Below are 19349 nucleotides of genomic sequence, written 5' to 3'. Positions count from 1 at the left end.
TTTTGTAATGTTATTTATAGAGCTGTAACGTGTGAGTGGTAATGGGTGTCATTAGCAGTAACAACATAATCTTCTGTGAGGTTACTTCCCAACGGAGAGCCAAATGATGTGTACAGTAAAGCCCACCAGCCCACCAGAGCCATTGCGGTAACCATATGGAAAAGGTTTGTTTCATCCATCCATCAGCTGATGGATCCCCTCTCCCAGACCTCCCGAAAGTGTTTAATGAAACAGACCTTATGTTCCTAGTTCCACTTTTGAATGAGAAGGAGTGCAGCGGTCCCCCAGAGAATGATAAACCGGGTTTGCTCAACACACTCGCAAAGTATGAGAGATCTGATGGACCACAGCATACAGCTTCATGTTTAAAAGTCAGTCGATGAGTTTTTCTCAGGGTTCTTAGCTGCGAAATGTCTAGCGGTCTCTTTGACAAAAGGCCAGATGTGCAAAGCATTTCAATCAGAAACCACAGACTTTTCTGTGTGCAAAATTCAGCAAGAACTGATATTCAATGACAATTCAAAGATGAAAAACTTTTCCATTTGAGCTAAAATCCTAATAGCGTAAATACCAGTATTGAATCTGTGGTTTCAAATATGGCTAATATTACTGTAAGTCAACCGTGTAGCGCCCCTAACTTTTTTATTTTATTTTGGGCTTTTTGGAAATGCATTACTTTGTAACCAGACATTTCAGGTGCAGTTCTTGTATAATTAATGTCTGATGATTTTATTAGCTTAATGGGTGTTCTAATTTATTTTGATGTGTGTAAGACTTCACTGTTTAAAAGTTGTGGTATTAAAATGAGCAGAAATCATATATATATACAAATAAATTATTTATATAGTACTATATCTTATAACATTGCACACATATATTTATTCATATATATTGTGCAAAATTTTCAAGACTTATTTTCATTTGTTTACCTACATTCACAAACTACAGAATTCTGTTTTAAGTGACATGGCTGTTTATCCTCTATAGATTAGTTCCTCTGCTGTGTAGATTCTGTCGACAAGAAAGATTTAGCATTTTTATATCTTCTGGAATGCATCTCATATTTGGATGTCATATCAAAAACATGCCGCATATATTCAAAAAGTAATCATGGCTAAAATGGGCTTTACATATTCATAAAACTGTATCACAGGGGCATTTTAAAGGTTCCCAGTCAGAGTTCTGATGGCACACTGAGCCGGTTATGCATAATAATACAGTTTACTGTTATAAATAACTTTGCTGTCAGCAGAAGAGCTGACATACCAGTGCATGTCCAGGAATTGCACTGGAACAAATCACTCAGATTTGATTTGGCATTATCTGTCAACCTCATGCACTCATAGTTGTATATTTCTGCATTCGTGGCCTATCTTACCTGTGCAGAAGGAATTGCTCCAAATTTTGAAATGCAATTGCGTGTGCATGACTCGCAGGTCTTTTCAAAAAGCACTATCTTCCAAAGTCTTTGCCATTAGAGTGGAAGGTATTTTCTATATAGCAAATGGCAGTGATCTTGTGCAATCCAAAAGGCAGATCTCTCACACTAATTAAACATTTCTCCAAACTGAGGTCTGTGTTGCACCATTGTCAAGCAATTAACGCAGCTATCTTTTCCTAAATAGGCTGTATTTATTCATGATTTCTTACAAATTGCATCATTTTCTTGAAATACTCCAGGTGGAAGATTATGAGAGAGAACTAGAAGAGAATGTAGGAAGAGGAAAAGGAAAAGAGAGAGCAATATCGAAGGCACAGCAGGAAGAACCGGAGCAACTTGTGGTTTGGGACAATGTCCAATTCCACCATGTTGCGCCGGTGCGTGAGTGGATTAAAAATCACCCACATTTTGTTATAGTGTTTCTTCCAGCAAAATCTCCATTTTAAAATTCAGTTGTAGAGTAATTCATGTGGGGATGGAAAGAGTTTACAACCACAAGGTCTATGACAAAGTAACTGTATTTAAATGGATTTAATATTTAAACCTTGCTTTTCTTGGATCCATAACTTGGAATGCTTCAAGCCGATTCTTCAGTTGTGAAGTTTGTACAACTCTTGCCTGGTGTTTGGATGCCTGCGTTAGTTGTTTTAAATACTGAGCTTAGTTTGGAGAAAAAAAAATGATCCAGAAAACTGTAATGTAACTTCATGTGATATTATTTCATCTTCAGACGTCAGTTCCATTCTGATCCAAATGGTCTATGTGTGTATTTTTAAAACTGTGCTACGCTGCTTTAACTTTGACATGCTGTTCTTTTCCACCCGCTTTTGCCAGCCAGAGCAGCATTTAGCTCCGAGAGGGGGCCATAAAACGAGGCACTCAAGCAGCATATAGTGCAAAAAGACTGTTGAGATTTTCACACGATTAAAGGCATCAAGACTAATCAGGCTAATTACCCATTATGCTCCAGAACCTAATGGACTGTATACCAGACTACAGAGAACACATAATACACTTTGTACAGAGGTCTGCTGTTATGACCGTGGTTTCTGTTAGAGCACATTTTATAAATGTAACAATGGTACATACTGGAGTCCAAAAATAAAATCTTGATAGATTAATCACTTCGGTTCTGGTCACTGAGAAATAAGCACTCCACACCGTGTGCTTTTTGATGGTCTCTGTCTCTGATGGTCTCTATGCTGGACATTTTGGTTTATAAAAACAAGATCACTTATGTAATGCATAACCCAAAGGCTAAAATGTTACTTGAGACAACGTTACAGCTTAAACAACATTTCTTTACTTTTAGAACCATATCTCATTTTAAATTTTTTTTTAAATAAAGACAAGCAGCAAAATTATTAAAAAACAAATGTTGCCTCTAAAGATAGATAATACAACATTTCTAACAAAAGTTCTAACAATGGAGGTAATTGCTATTAATATGATGTAGATTTCAACTACAAAGTCCAAAATGAAGCAGTTTTAAGTTCGTGTTGAAGGGATAGTTCAGCAAAAAAATTAATAATAATAATATTCTCTCATAATTTACTCACCCTCATTTTGTACTGAACCTATATGACTTAATTTCCTCTGTAAAACACAAAAATATATTTTGTAGAATGTTGGTACCAAACAGTTTTGGTGTCCATTGACTTTGGCTTTCTTTCTTCTGTAGAACATAAACTACATTTTGTCATAGTTTGGAATGTGAAGGTTCAATTCAAAGTTATTTTAAGGTCCAATTCTCCCTATTAACAAACCCTTAACTATGCATTTTGCCTCAAACTCCTAATTTTCTGCGTATTCACAGTTAGTAAGGTAGCTGTAGAAAATATGCTAATAAGCAACTTGTCAATAGAGAAAGATAAATAAATTATTTCATTTTGGGGTGAGCTGTCACTTCAAGATGTTAAACATGTTGGGTTTATATATCAATTTGTTACTAACTGAGAGTGTATTGCTGAATCTCTAAGAGTCTGTCACCTACAGAAATTCTGTTAGCTATCAAATATTTTACTGCTGACACGTTTTATACATTTTAGTCTAATTTTGTGCTCAAGACCAGCATCCCACTGATAATGATGTATCACAATGTCTGGAGTGACAAAATGCAAGGGATTGTTGGATATAAATTGTTATATAAGTGATCTGCTGGGGAAAAATTAGGCTAAAATAAAACTCTAGTGATGTAAAAATATGTGGTATATAATTAGATACTGCTGACTTCAGCTGCCTGGTGCTTATAAGGGTTCCCCTGTGCCCAAAGGCAGTGTGTGTGTGGTTCAGGGCTTTAAAAGAGAGGACATATAAATAGAGATGAAAATTTACAGCATCTCATCAAGACTGATGTTGAAATCTGGAACCTAAAGGTCTTGATTTGTAACATTTGATTTATGCTGCAGTAACGGTCACAAAAAATAAATGCACTTAACTGTCTTATTGGTTGCTTTGTGAGAAAATCTGAAAATCCTTACAATAAATATCAAATGCAATATAAACAATATCAAGAAGTGGACTGACGAAAAGGAATGGAGAAGAGACGCACTCATGTTTATCTGAGCCCTAAAATAAAGTCTTTATTAAACATTTTGTACAATAATATTAAAACAATCCAATAGATTTATAAAGAATATTTATAGTGACAAAAAAAAATCAACAAAGGTGAGGTTAAGAAACAGTCCTGTGAAAGTATACATATCCGAGAGCTGGGAATCCCATGCTCCTTTGCTGACCCCTAAAGGCCAGTAGCGGCTTTAATCTGTGCTCATTTTGTGATGCATTCATTCATTCGTGTTGTGCATGTGTCATTTAAAAATTTACAAAACATATCACGATGTAAAACCTTTTTCACAGCTCTTGTACGCAAAATCATTTGACATCCAGCATCATGATATTGTGTAACACGTCACTTTTGTAAGATGTTGTCAGTGTACTGCATTAAGATTATGATTGTTTAAATTAAAAATAAGTCGACACAACACTAAGTCAATACAGTAAACATGTTCCAAGAAATAGGGACAAGAAAAAAAAAAGAGAGAGAACCACAAAAATAGATACAGGCTTTACACACTCACTTTGCAAACAAACAAACAAGTCTGAACTATCTTATATAACCCAATATAATGTCAGGAAAACACATTTTGTTTTGTGAAGTGTTTGGAATGGTCCGTAATAGAAGCTGTCTGTAGTGCATCTTCAGAAATGTGTTCAATAGATGGAGTGTTTCCATCAGCAGGCTCTAAGCAGACTCGATACGCCACACCATCTGAACAGTATTGCACTAGTATTGCACTCATCTCTGGTAGACAGCACAGGAACTAACTATAACCATGTAATGCACCCTATTATCTTTCCAGAACAGAATGAAATGCTTTGACAGGCGTATTTTGCAGCATTACTTATACACGAAACAGACTGGCAATGAAAGTATTAATGCAAGTTAACTGGTTTCATCAGAAAAATCGCTTTGAGGTGGTTTCAATGGTAAAAATATTTTGTTCAGAATTCAAGCATAAATGACACAGTACGGAACCACACCGGTTTAAACGCTTCGGACAAATAGTGTTTGAAACTCAATAAACGGTCTCAACATTTGATTTTTGGCACCAATGGTCAATAAGATAATTTTTTTTAATCTTAGATTTAACAAGCTAGTATTAGAGGGTTAATAAATTTGGAGTGTGTACTGGCTGAAGCATTTCAACAATAAACCCATTGTTTGAATCCGGATAGCATTCCTTCACACAGCAAAAACCCAGTTACAGTAAACTAACATTAAAACTCTTTTAAACAAATCTGCTTGAGCAAAAGTGTCTGTGATGAGAAGACAAAAGTATTATGAAAGGACAGTATATTTTTGAAGGCACAGCGATTTAGATATGTTACGGTAGTGATCATTTCAACAGCTAACAGCTGCTCGCTCTAAGAGCCAACATAAATCAATCTGCTCCAAAGAGAAAGATAGCAAATCATAAATCCCCTGTTGTCACAAAAATCGGCTATTTTTAAATAGATTTCAAATGTTTTTAGTCTTTCTTTCGGTACCCACAGCATTTTTGACTGCCGGCACTGTGATTCCACAGACGGGCTACTAGTAAAGCATCAGCCCAATGGACAAAAAAAAAAAACCTTAATCAACTCTCAGTTATCTTAAGATCTTCTAGGTTTGGTTTTTAAGTACTGTTGCCTTGTTCCTGTTCAAACAGCACCATGGCGAGCTGAGAGCGTGATCCGAGGCTGTCCAGAGTGCTCTGCATGCACCTCTGGTAGATATCTTCACTAAGACGAGGATTACACGGCTGGTAGCTGTATTTCTGATGCAGGGCTGGCTCCACTGCTCGGAAAACATGAAGGCCAGAGTATTTAACGAACATGTCATATATATCCAGGTTCTCCAGGATCTCCTCGTTTTCCTGGACATCTGAAGACATGCGTGTCCGAGTCGCCATGTAGTCCGAGTTGTAGAAACATGCTTCGGTGAAGGAGCTGCGATCAAAGTGGCCGGACTCTTTGACCAAATCCATCATATTGGGAAAAGGCTGGTTATGATAAGCAATGTCGGGATTGTAGTATTGGAAATGGATGGGAAAAAACACCTGCCAGTTGTTGATGGAGTTCATCCGACAGCGATTGAGGAACTCCGAGTTGATGCTGGTTTTCACAGTGGAGATGAAGAACAACGTGTCAACAGGGTGCTTCTTGGAGATGATGTCCATGAATTTGATTTGAGAGGGACTTTCACTTTTAACGCTGATCCAGGGGATTTTAACCGTTGGATACCGGTGCTCGTAAGCACCGATTTGCGCTTTGACGCTGGCGAAGATGTCATTCTGGTTGACTTGTTGGGCCTCAACTGTATTGTAGATAAAGAGAAAGGTCAAGATGGCATTCTCACTGGTTTCAAACGCGTTTGTGGCGTACACTTGCAAAAACTGCTGAACTTGCTCTCGGTCTTGAAGAGTGACGGGGAGGATGATATGGACTCGAGTTGCTTCTGTAACATAAGGCATGGGGATGATTTCAATATGACTGAGAGGCCTCACCAGGTGGACCCTCTTGGTGATGGAGCGACTGTGTCCTTTCTGGTTAACCACCTCCAGCTGGAGGTCCAGGGTGTACTCCATCCCTCTGGTGGGGTCGAAGTGCCTGTATCCGTTAATAAGTTGCTGCTTCTTCAGGTGCAGAACGGGCTTGTACTTCTTGTTCAGCTCACCCATAGCCGTTTCAATGACATCAGCTACATCCAGTTTATCGATTCCATGGAGCTCGCATTTCGGAGAGCCATCGATGCAGGAGTACACCTGATCCTCGGTGAAGTAATCCCACCGCAGGACCTCAAAACGTGTCTTTGGCTCAAAGGGTGGATTGATTCCAACTGGCCACAAGGCACTACGGTTGCCCTCGAAAGCCACCACGCTCACATTTTTTATTTCTGCCTAAAAAAAAGTAGAGAACAAGGTGTGGGATTCGATTAAGCATTTTAAAGATATTTAATGAGCAGATTATTACCTCCATTTGAAAATGCACATTAGCATAACACTTGAAGTTACTAGCAATTTAACCCACCCTTGCAAAAAGCCTATAATGAATCACATTACTCAAAAGGTCAAGGAAAAAAAAAACATTTCTTCTCAGTTTGGCTTCAGTATTATTCAGCACAGGTTTAGTATAAGGGTACCTGCAGTTTTCTGATTTCCTCATATGTTTTCTGCAGCTCGATCTCAGTGAAGTGTTTGTGAAGTCTGTACATCTGCTCTGGATCAGACACTGGGTGGACGGTCAATGCATTCATAAACTGCACATTATCTTCCTTACTGGGGTCAGAATTTTTTCCCATTTCATAATAATAATACTTCTGCCCCTGAAAAAAAAGGATGATTAGTGAAACATCTTTATTTTAATTTCTTTTTTTTCTTTTTTCATTTGGATGACCTTTGGTGTCGTCTAACACTCACTAGAATTCAAAAGATTCAAAATATTCAAAAGAATAAAATGCTCGCTTAAAGGGACCCAAAAATGAAAATTGTGACTCCTCTTACAACAGCAGATATTTTGAAGAATGTTAGTAGTCAAACAGTTGACGGTAGCCATTAACTTTCATAAGATTTTTCTGAGGGTGAGTAAATGATGACAGGATTTTCATTTTTGGGTGAACCACTCCTTTAAAGATTTAAAAACGCTAATAATTTAACAAAACTGTTAAATGTAATCTGCCTTAATTCAATTGAACCTTTTAAAATGATAGTAATTTTTTATTTTGAACTTAATTAGGTGCAACAATTTTATTGGTTGCCAGTCATACTATAAATAAAAGTACTGGCTTATCTGTATCAGCCAGAATTCAAATACTGGTGCATTCCTTTCGAAATCAATGTTTAAAGGAAAGTAAATGCTTCCACTTGTGGCCCTGCAAGAGTACTGCTCCATAAAAGGATGTAGGAGGCACTACAATGATGTGTTGAGAGACAGGAGGTGCTTTGACGGCTAAGGCAGAAGTGGATTTATAACTGGATGAAATGCCAAAATGGAGACAGTACATCATGTTTAGTGTGTCTCTCTCCCCAGTAGCTCCACACTGACATCCAGTCATCTAATGCTTCTCTGATGGATTAATAGAGGTCTCAGTACCTGTTTCAAGAACAGATTAACCGGAGGACCCCAGACCCCTCCAAACAAAAATGTGACATATGGCTCAGACTCTAAAGGTGAGATTCAATTTTGAGTTGTGATTCTGTCTGGGCTAAAGGTGCCAAAGCTCAATAGCATGGTTACAGAGCAGACAAACAAAAAGTTGTTATTGTTAACTTATCACAAATTCTTGTGCTTAGTTGTGCTGAATTCATTTAACAAGATGCATGAGTCAGCTTGAGTTGAGTCTGAAATGTGTAACTTTGGTCCTGTTTTCTTCTAAACATATTCTAGTTTCCAAAGTCCAGTACAAATTTTAGCAGGGTTTTTATACGAGCTAAATGAAAGACCACTGTAGGAAATTACAGCCTAAGAAATGATACCATAAGAGATTTTCAGAACTACTTAAACCACAAAAAAGAGAAAGTGTGAGGTCTATGTAAAAACTGCATTAAAGGAATTTAGTCAATTTCTGGGTAAATGACACAGCCCTCGTTTTATGTCTAGATCTAGACAGTTCAAACAGCTGAAGAATTGAACACACCAAAAACATTCCTGCGTTAAAAAATAATTTAGATTTTTTAGATTTAAATTAAAAAGCATGCATACATATCGAGACATTGCATTGTACCTATAATTGAAGGCATTTGTAGTAAGAAAAACCATATTAACCCGCTCCATTTAGAAACTGTATACATTCCAACGGATGAAAACTCTATTACAAAATACCTAAAAATAAATGATTCCCAAAAGCACATGAAAAAAAATCTTTATCATTCTTTATCATTCCTTCAGACTTTATAACTCCGGTAAAAGACACAAAAACAAGACAGTGCTGAACACAATCTAGGTGTGTAAAGGCTAGTGGGGTGCAGACACTAAGCACCTGAGCCGATTAGACCACAGTCAGAGAAAAGTGAATCTAATCTGATCAAGCTATTAAAAGAACAAGAGAAAACACTAAGCCATAATTTGCACATTCTAAACTAAAACAGTCACATAAACAAGCCTAAAAAAAGCTCTATGTATAAAATGTGAATGTTAACATTTATAACCGTATAAACCGCAAACATTAATAGTTAAGTAGTACTTGTCTTGTATTTAATAATTATTTTAAAATTGACTGGTTCAGTGGAAAGGAGTTAACTAGAGTGAGAGATGTTTAGGGATGTCCAGACAATTTTGCTAGGAAATTGATGGATCATGAATTCTTGCCTTTTGTTATTTTTTAAAGCTTGTGTATATTTTAGACTCTTTCTTGCTTACGCACTGCCGAATTCCCAGACAGGCTCTGGGCAAACAGGGATCTGTGGATGCAGAAACAATGCCGCTGACTTACATCACCTCTAACGCAATGAGAAAGACAAGAGAACTAAGAGCTTTGAGATCCCAACGTCTGACAGACTGCAAAATGTAAAAGGTATTTCAGGTGAGAAAGGCCATGATGCCATATTACCATTTACCCCCCAAAAAATAAAAAAATACAATAAAAAATATTCCAAACGAGTGCTTTTTTGTACAGTTTCTGTACTTGAAGACGGTGGTTGAATTTAATCCCAGCAGATACTGGCAGTGAGAGTAAAGACCTGAATAGAGGTGAAACTTAAGACGTTGCACTGACTGACAGACTAAAGCAACAGAACGGAGACCTTCCCTTTAATTGCTGAGAGCAGCAGCATTTCAAAGGAGACATCTGAATCTAGTCTTTGGTTGTTGTATACGTGTGCTGGTGAGTTGAAAGGCAGTGAGATTTAGTATCCTCAAGAATAAGGCCCCATTGGGTCCCACACAGTAAGGGTGAGACACACTACTAGTATAAAGCTGTCTGTCATCAAACACCGCAGGTTTACCACTGGGAGTCTGACTCGCATTCAATCAAGGCCACAGAGATGGAAATTACAGACACTGTTAGCTCATTCAAATAATGTGCAGTTGAAAATATGTCAAGCATTTTTTTTTTCCAATAACACCAAGTTCTACAATCTCACATTCACAGACATTTATCTACCAAACATAATTATGATTATGTGTGGAACTAGAACAAAGATAATACTCGTTATAGAATTAGACTCCTCATAAAATTCCGTAAACACCATTACACTTTCTTCTTTTATGATTAGTGTATGATGTGCCAAGAAATATGTTGTTGTTTTTTTAGTGCACTTTTAATGTTGATGGAGTTTAATGAAACTACAACAAAAATGTAATGTAAGTGTTTGAGTCAGAGTGAAATTGGACCAGACAGGTTTTGGTGAAGTCTGACTATTAGAGCTGGTTAATGCGATTGTAGCTCAGCTTCCAGGATGTAAACATGTTAATCGGACTACAGTTGACCTCGGCGATGCACGCTTGCTCTGAAAAACAGAGGTGATGTGCGGTGTGTATTTAATCTTTTACATTTATTTGATTATGCATTGTCATCTATTTTTGTAGAGAAAGACTGTAGATCAACAGCTGTACCTTGATTATAATTGCACATGAAAACATACTCATTGTTTTAAAGCTTTTTTATGTATTTAAACGACTCAAATTCAACTTTGCCATCACATTCATATTTTTTTATTTAAAATATATATTAAAATAGAAAACAGTTAAATTTTTACTGTATTTTTGATCTAATAAATGCAGTGTTGTTGAGCATAAGACTTCTTTCAAAAGCATTACAACATTTTCCTGACACCAAATTGTTGTGTATTGTGTAGATCACAATACAGTATTTTTGTCCAGATATAAATTTCATGGAATATAAAGATTTTCCCTAGGCAGAGTGAAACTATTTACATATTTGTAAACTTCCACTGAATGCAGGACTTATCTCACCTCAAATTCTTCCACGCAGTTGGTATCAGCATAGTCAATGATGCATCGCCCAAGCCACTCGTCATGTCTGGCGCTGAGAATATCGTTCCTGCAGTTTTCTATGAAGGGCTGGAGCCTTAGCAGAAGACTGCGGGATAGCAGGTATCCAAAACCCCCATAGCAATACCGCCCCTGCATATCACCTCCGATGAACTCTTCAGGGCTTCCCATATACAGCACTCGGTCCATACTCAAGTGCTCCACCAGAGCCCTGATACGATCTGCTTGAGTGTACGTGTCGTCCTGGGCGAGGTAGAACCAGTCGTACTCTGTGATGTAGTGTTCTAGAATGTACTTGATGGTCTGGAACATGTTCCAGATGAGGCGTTCATCGCCGTGGGTGACCACGACCATCCCGTGGGGTATCTTGCGGCTTCGTGTACCAGTGAAGAACACAACATTGTCCAGATGATGGCTGATGGTGCGGTTGACGGCCACACCTAGAGTGTTGATGGTGTTTTTGGAGGTGAGTATTCCCACGAAAAGACGCTCTCGAATTCCCAGCTCTGTGCTGATGTATTTTGCCCTGTGGAAACAAACAGATCACTACAATTTACAACTCAACGATTTAGCAACTCAGGATTGCAACTTTGATGTTTAACCACACAGCTACATGGAAGCCTCTTTCCACATCAGAGTGAAACAACAATAAAATGGGAATTTATGGGATAAAGTTTTTTTTTTTTTTTTAAGTGCAAAAATTTGCCATATGGTAAGATTTGAACTTTCAATTGAAAGTTATAAAGATGCAATTATGATTTATATTGTCACAGTTCTGAAAAACAGTTCAATATTCAAACTAAATCTAAACAGGACCATAAAAACTATACATAAAAATAATACTATTACAATTATATACATTATGCATGCACACATTACAATATAGCTACATTTACATTAAATTAAGACTGAATAAAATTAAATATAATTAAATGAAAAAATTAAATTCTGAAACTGCTAAAACTAAAACGGAAAAGCTATATAGAGATAAATGACAAAAGCACAAAATAGTGAAAATATAAAAATAAAAGCTAATTCATAAAAAACGAACAAATTTCAACCCAAATTTGCAATTACAAGAAATTACGTGAGATATAATGATGCAATTTGAGAGATTTGCATTTGCAATTATAAAAAACAATGGTGCAATGATTAGAGATAATTATAATTTTTTGGCAGGCAAACATGTTTGGTGTGGGTCTGAAAACAGGAGTTTGGGATAAATTTAGCAGTCAACTATCAGGATACAGTTTTGTAAACCAGTGCCTGGAGGAATAGTCATGAGGTCAACGTGAACCTAAATTATAACCAAAGACATCTGACCCTATCATGCTATGGGATTAGTTAACTGTAGTCCCTAACCTTCCTAATTTACCTCTGGTCATTGAAAGTGTTGACTGAAATAGAGAAATGAGCACCATGGGAGCCACTTTTAAAGATTACAGAGTTCCCAATGGGACATATTAAATGAAGGAGATTGTGGGAAAGAAAGAAAAAACAGTTACAATATAAGCCTGGCACAGGCGTTTCATCTAATTCCCACGAAATAATAATGAAATATCTCTCAGTGCTTGTGAAATGACACTGAGTCACTGACAATGTTGTTGCAAAACTCTCTGAATCGCGAAAGCAAATATTTGATTTCTTTGTAATTGTCAAAGCCTAAACCACCAGCACTGAAGCGTAGAGGTCTGAGTCATGTTATCAGAAGTTAAATCCAAACTCAAAGCTTTGAATTCTCTAGTAAGAGTAGTTTTGTCTTCATTGAGAGAAGAAAATAAAGTAAGGTTTATATTTCCATTGGCTGAAAACAATTGTGATTTTGTCAAAATGTCATTAATATTCAAGAACAAGCTTCTAATAATATGAATAATGTAAACATTTTAGGGTTAATTAGGGCAGAATGCAACCTGCTTTAATTTTGAGAAAGTCAAAATATGGCTGACTTCCAACATGATTAAGGTAGCAAGATTAACCTTGAAATACATGAAAACAGCCAATTCCACCAAAAGTAGACAACAACACCTTATATGTTTTTGTGTGGTTCTTTTATAGTTTTTACTAGTTAATCATTAGAGAACTGTTCTCTCACAGACAGAGAACCTTGTATACATGACTTCCTATTTACAGCAGTCGTTATAACATAATAGTGATAACTGTAATTATACGTTGACCTCAACCCTACTCCATTCCCAATCTATTTTAGATTGAATTAAGACATAATTTAATAATCTATTTTTTTTATCCCACACAGCGGTCTTGATTGTCTTTTGGGAACACTTCTTGGAGAACTTCTGACTCTACTAGTATAAACGTACACAACGGTGTTATAAAATTAAAAAATGCAAATCAAGAAGGCCCATAACGTTACATGAAGTAATGGTAATGGAATCTTCTCGCCTAGATAATTATTCCTTGGGTTTTAACTAATAATATGGTTTTATTTTTGACGCTAACCACGGTATAAAAGACAGACGAAGCAGTCTAAGTGGTTTGTCTAACGTTACCTGAAAAGTTTCTTGGGCTGAGACTGTTTGACTGGTTTATATGGGATTACTCTCGGCTGGAAATCCTCCTCCTCTTCACCATCATTCCCAGTGGAAATAGAGTTGGGTCTCCGAGCTCCTTTCAGACTTCCATCCTGGGATAAAATGATTGCTTCATCTGCTATGGTATTAATATCACAGCTCTCCTCTACCCAGCTCACACTCAGCAAACTCAGAGTAAATCCCAGAGAGATCCCGATAATAACCGGGCCGATCGGCCTTAACAGACCGATCAACATAGAAAACCTCATTGTACTCCGACTACTGGCGCTGTGCACACCTCCTGTAAGCGGGACTTTCTGAGCAGAGTAGCGCACATCAAGAAAGCGTTTCGGTTGCTAACTTAAATGCATGGGACGTATTCCTTTCCTGTAACTGTATCACCTTCCTGCAAATTATTGAGGCATTCGTACGTGTCAGAGGCTGTCGCTCCTCCCAGAAGGAAATCGAGCGCCCCGCCCACAAGATCAAACGTCATTACAAAGAGCCTAGTCATACCTTTTAATGGGCGGGGCTATGGGCGGTGCTTCCGTCCCGTTTGAAATCCAATGGCATTCAAGGCTGATGTCTCTTTGTTATGACGTTTGATTCTTGAAGCTATGCGGTCCTTAGTCCCTTTGAAAAGTAAATAAAAATTCTAAATTCCCCCCAAAAAATGTGTTATATATTTTCCGTCATGAGCTCTCGGAATCGATCATGTTCACTTCTCAAATTAAATGAAAATTAATTTAAATCTTATAGCATGAAATATATTTTTCCACTAGAGGGCGACGTGGGCTAATATTTGACCATACGCTGTTATGTCAAAAAAAAAAAAATAATTATATATATATATATATATATATATATATATATATATATATATATATAAATAAAAATAATTATATATATATATATATATATATATATATGTATATATATATATATATATATATATAATATATATATATACACATATATATACACATATATATACATATATATATATATATATATATATATATATACATATATATATATATATATATATATATATATATATATATATACATATATATACATATATATATATACATATACATATATATATACAACCCGAATTCCGGAAAAGTTGGGATGTTTTTTTAATTTTAATAAAATGAAAACTAAAGGAACTTCAAATCACATGAGCCAATATTTTATTCACAATAGAACATAGATAACATAGCAAATGTTTAAACTGAGAAATTTTACACTTTTATCCACTTAATTAGCTCATTTAAAATTTAATGCCTGCTACAGGTCTCAAAAAAGTTGGCACGGGGGCAACAAATGGCTAAAAAAGCAAGCAGTTTTGAAAAGATTCAGCTGGGAGAACATCTAGTGATTAATTAAGTTAATTGATATCAGGTCTGTAACATGATTAGCTATAAAAGCTTTGTCTTAGAGAAGCAGAGTCTCTCAGAAGTAAAGATGGGCAGAGGCTCTCCAATCTGTGAAAGACTGCATAAAAAAATTGTGGAAAACTTTAAAAACAATGTTCCTCAACGTCAAATTGCAAAGGCTTTGCAAATCTCATCATCTACAGTGCATAACATCATCAAAAGATTCAGAGAAACTGGAGAAATCTCTGTGCGTAAGGGACAAGGCCGGAGACCTTTATTGGATGCCCGTGGTCTTCGGGCTCTCAGACGACACTGCATCACTCATCGGCATGATTGTGTCAATGACATTACTAAATGGGCCCAGGAATACTTTCAGAAACCACTGTCGGTAAACACAATCCGCCGTGCCATCAGCAGATGCCAACTAAAGCTCTATCATGCAAAAAGGAAGCCATATGTGAACATGGTCCAGAAGCGCCGTCGTGTCCTGTGGGCCAAGGCTCATTTAAAATGGACTATTTCAAAGTGGAATAGTGTTTTATGGTCAGACGAGTCCAAATTTGACATTCTTGTTGGAAATCACGGACGCCGTGTCCTCCGGGCTAAAGAGGAGGGAGACCTTCCAGCATGTTATCAGCGTTCAGTTCAAAAGCCAGCATCTCTGATGGTATGGGGGTGCATAAGTGCATACGGTATGGGCAGCTTGCATGTTTTGGAAGGCTCTGTGAATGCTGAAAGGTATATAAAGGTTTTAGAGCAACATATGCTTCCCTCCAAACAACGTCTATTTCAGGGAAGGCCTTGTTTATTTCAGCAGGACAATGCAAAACCACATACTGCAGCTATAACAACAGCATGGCTTCGTCGTAGAAGAGTCCGGGTGCTAACCTGGCCTGCCTGCAGTCCAGATCTTTCACCTATAGAGAACATTTGGCGCATTATTAAACGAAAAATACATCAAAGACGACCACGAACTCTTCAGCAGCTGGAAATCTATATAAGGCAAGAATGGGACCAAATTCCAACAGCAAAACTCCAGCAACTCATAGCCTCAATGCCCAGACGTCTTCAAACTGTTTTGAAAAGAAAAGGAGATGCTACACCATGGTAAACATGCCCCGTCCCAACTATTTTGAGACCTGTAGCAGAAATCAAAATTGAAATGAGCTCATTTTGTGCATAAAATTGTAAACTTTCTCAGTTTTAACATTTGCTATGTTATCTATGTTCTATTGTGAATAAAATATTGGCTCGTGATTTGAAAGTCTTTTAGTTTTCATTTTATTAAAATTTAAAAAATGTCCCAACTTTTCCGGAATTCGGGTTGTATATATATACATATATATCCAGTGATTTGAAGTTTGAACTCTACAGTAACTTAACATAAACAAAATTGTACAAGACCCACCCAAATCTCTCTGACACATCAGACACAAACACACTGAGTGGAAACAATTTCTTTACGGACCACGAAAACCCCAGAGGGAACGTTTCCCTCACTGATCTTTTTGTCCTAAATAGATCAAGGGTGTGTTAGATTTTATTAAGCATATTTGCATGTTTACTTAAGGACGACACATCACAGTGGAAGCCCTTTCCTTTGGAAATCACAACACTTCACCTCGTTCTGCTGATCTGAGTGGGAAACATGATCAGCCTAGTCCCAGATTAAACCTATCAAGTCTCTGTCAGGACATGTTGGCTTTTCTACTCTTTGGTTTTCTGTGGAACTGTGACAGGGCATGTTAAGCTGCATTTGCTTGATATAAGTATTGCATTTGTCCTTTTCTACAGAAGAAGTGATTTTATCATTACAGAGACTTTAATTTCTGCATTGGATTTTGTACTACAAACAGCAGAGGTGAATGATTTTGTTGCAGAAGCCATCTGACAATCATGATCTGTCATCAAAGATAGTCATGTCAAGCTGCTAGGATAAAGGCATGTGTATGAGAGTTGACATTTTCTTTCAACAGGTGTTGCTTGGCTATATTTGATTGTTATTTGGCTGCTCCTGGAAGTACTTAGCAGCTGGCATGTGAATGGCTGTGATTAAAAGAGATCCATTCTTATTGATAATATCATGCCATAATCATATTGAATTCAACTATACTAAATTAATTCAACTCACATTTTTTTTCAGCACACCCATCTAGTCTCTGAACCCGCAGTCAAGTGTGCTTTAACAAACTGTAACAAAATCGTCTTAAAGCAATAAAATCTTAACACATGGGGGCGCTATATGCACACACAATTAGAGTTCAAAATCTCCCTCTGAAATTCAAGGCTTAAGGAAAATCATATCCAGCTGTACGATTTTTGCTTCATAAAACCATGTGCCTATAAAATACATGGGATGTTTCAGGGAAACATCTGTTTCATCATCACACTATCTATCAATAGTGAGAAGTTCAAAATTGTTAAAATAGTTTTCAAATAGTTTCCCTTTTTTAAACATTGCTGATTTTCCATTTCCTTTCCCCATTTATAAGCTGAGTAAACATACAGAAAGAGAACTGGATGAAAAGCTACTTATGCAGCGTGACAAAAAAGGTGCTGATTCTAATTTAAAGAGCGTTTGTCACACCAGTAATCAGTGTGTGGCCCATTATCTCCTTGGCTCATCTCCTTGCAAATGTGTATCTCACAAGAAAACTTTTTGACCGTGCAACAACATGTTTTCCATGCTGCATTACTGCAGTGTCTCATTTTAATGGTCTATCTATCTATCTATCTATCTATCTATCTATCTATCTATCTATCTATCTATCTATCTATCTATCTATCTATTATATAAAAAGTAAATTAAATAAGAATATTTTTTAAAATGCAAATATAAATAATATAAATAAATATAAATTCTAGCCATATATACACATTTTAATTCTCAGTCCTTTTTATAAAATTCCACAAAATCAGAAATGTTCCATCTCAGCACATTTGTGTGGTGAAGCGTATTAAATGAATCATCAGCGAACTTGAGACATTCCACAAGATACTGTTAAATGAACCTGGCAATACACGCATCCACACAGTACTCTTATGGTTAATGGCATCCAGTAGAGTTGAAGCCATCTTCCTTCCATCTTCAACTAACTCACTTAGTTGGGCCGAAGTTCACAAGTGGTGCTATTACAGAGTATTAAAAGTGACCCATTTGGAGGATGCAACTTCTTCTGGAATTAATTACTGTACTCTAAGTGAAAACTCACACTGCTGATAGGGTGAGCTCATGATCTGTAAAACGGGAACACTTTAATGCAGGAACTGAGTCTGCAAAAAGTCTTACAGAGCAAGCACTGATTCAATGATGGCTCAAATCTTGTGGTGAGCAACAGTATTTGCTCATATTTTTATTGGAATAAATTATAATGCACAAAACAGATTATTATACGGTGTGCTGTGATTATACGTGTTTTACTCTGCCCTCATGTTCTGAAGAGACAAAATCTTACTCATCTGATGCAAGTTCCAGGAAACAGCAAATCTGCCGAATCCCCTCCCATCTTCTGTTGTTTAGGTCATCGCATGACTTGACACTGTCCTTTCTCCATACTGAGCAGCCTGTTCGCAGACGCACAGAAGCGTGTGGCAATATTGACATTTTATAACACAAACTCTACTGCCAGTGGTGAAGGAATTTCATGAACTTGACTTCTCATGGGGATTCCAGAAATGACTGTGGCTTGTTTATAAAAGTTATGGCACATAAGCGTCATGTGGTTTTGATTTGGACGTAATTTTTAACTATGCTTAAAAAATATTGTGTGCAATGGGATTTCTAATCGCATTGGATGCTAACGTAACAGGGAGTTGTCTCACTCCCTGTTTGACATCAGAATGTTAAACAATAGGAAAAAGGGGGGAGATCATAATTAACAGCTTTTTTTCATATAAATAATGGATAATAAATGGATCATAAATAATGGATCTCCTTGTTAGTAGCAAAAGTGGGGGCTCGGTTTTACCTGATCGGACGTTAAATTAGCCCTGAATAAATGAGAGGTGGTTTAACCACAAAGTCTGTGTGGTGGACAACTTCTGGATGGGGATTTTTCCACGCCATGTGTCAGCTGAAGATATTCTCCTGGTCTTCAGAGGGCTGTTCCCAGGAACGCTCAGCCAAGACCCCAGGCTCAACACCCTGCTGTACTTTGAAATGGGATCTTTATTGTCCATAAAGTTTAAGCCAAGTATGAAGAATCGCTCCTCCCAAACAAAACACACACACACACACACACACACACGCACACACACATGTATGAAGAGAGAAAGGGAGAAAGAGCACACAGTCTGTTTTGTCAAAGCAATGTTTCCAATTATGCAGCAGATATATATAGATGGGATATGATAAAGTACTTTTCATAACCTTCTTTAATATAAAGAAGGCTCTTCATCTCATATAACTACAGAATAACAAGAACAAGAACCTGTTTTAGTGCAATTAGATGTTATAAATTAAAATGATTTCATATTTTTAAAAAGTAAATCTTCTTGTCTAAATTG

General features: G+C 36.9%; 1 protein-coding gene across 1 annotated transcript; it reads right to left on the bottom strand.

The window, feature by feature from the left end:
• Positions 1-5300: 5300 nt before the first annotated feature.
• chpfa (chondroitin polymerizing factor a) lies at positions 5301-13943 on the bottom strand. The gene is made up of 4 exons (XM_059499822.1): positions 13441-13943; positions 10895-11459; positions 7125-7307; positions 5301-6882 (listed from the first exon to the last, which is right to left on the bottom strand). The coding sequence occupies exons 1-4, from the start codon at positions 13728-13730 to the stop codon at positions 5620-5622; spliced, it is 2301 nt and encodes a 766-aa protein (XP_059355805.1). The 5' UTR covers positions 13731-13943; the 3' UTR covers positions 5301-5619.
• Positions 13944-19349: the final 5406 nt, after the last annotated feature.

The sequence above is a fragment of the Carassius carassius genome, chromosome 19, assembly GCF_963082965.1.
Source record: "Carassius carassius chromosome 19, fCarCar2.1, whole genome shotgun sequence".
Lineage (NCBI taxonomy): Eukaryota > Metazoa > Chordata > Actinopteri > Cypriniformes > Cyprinidae > Carassius > Carassius carassius.
This window is presented reverse-complemented; position numbering and strand designations above follow the sequence as displayed.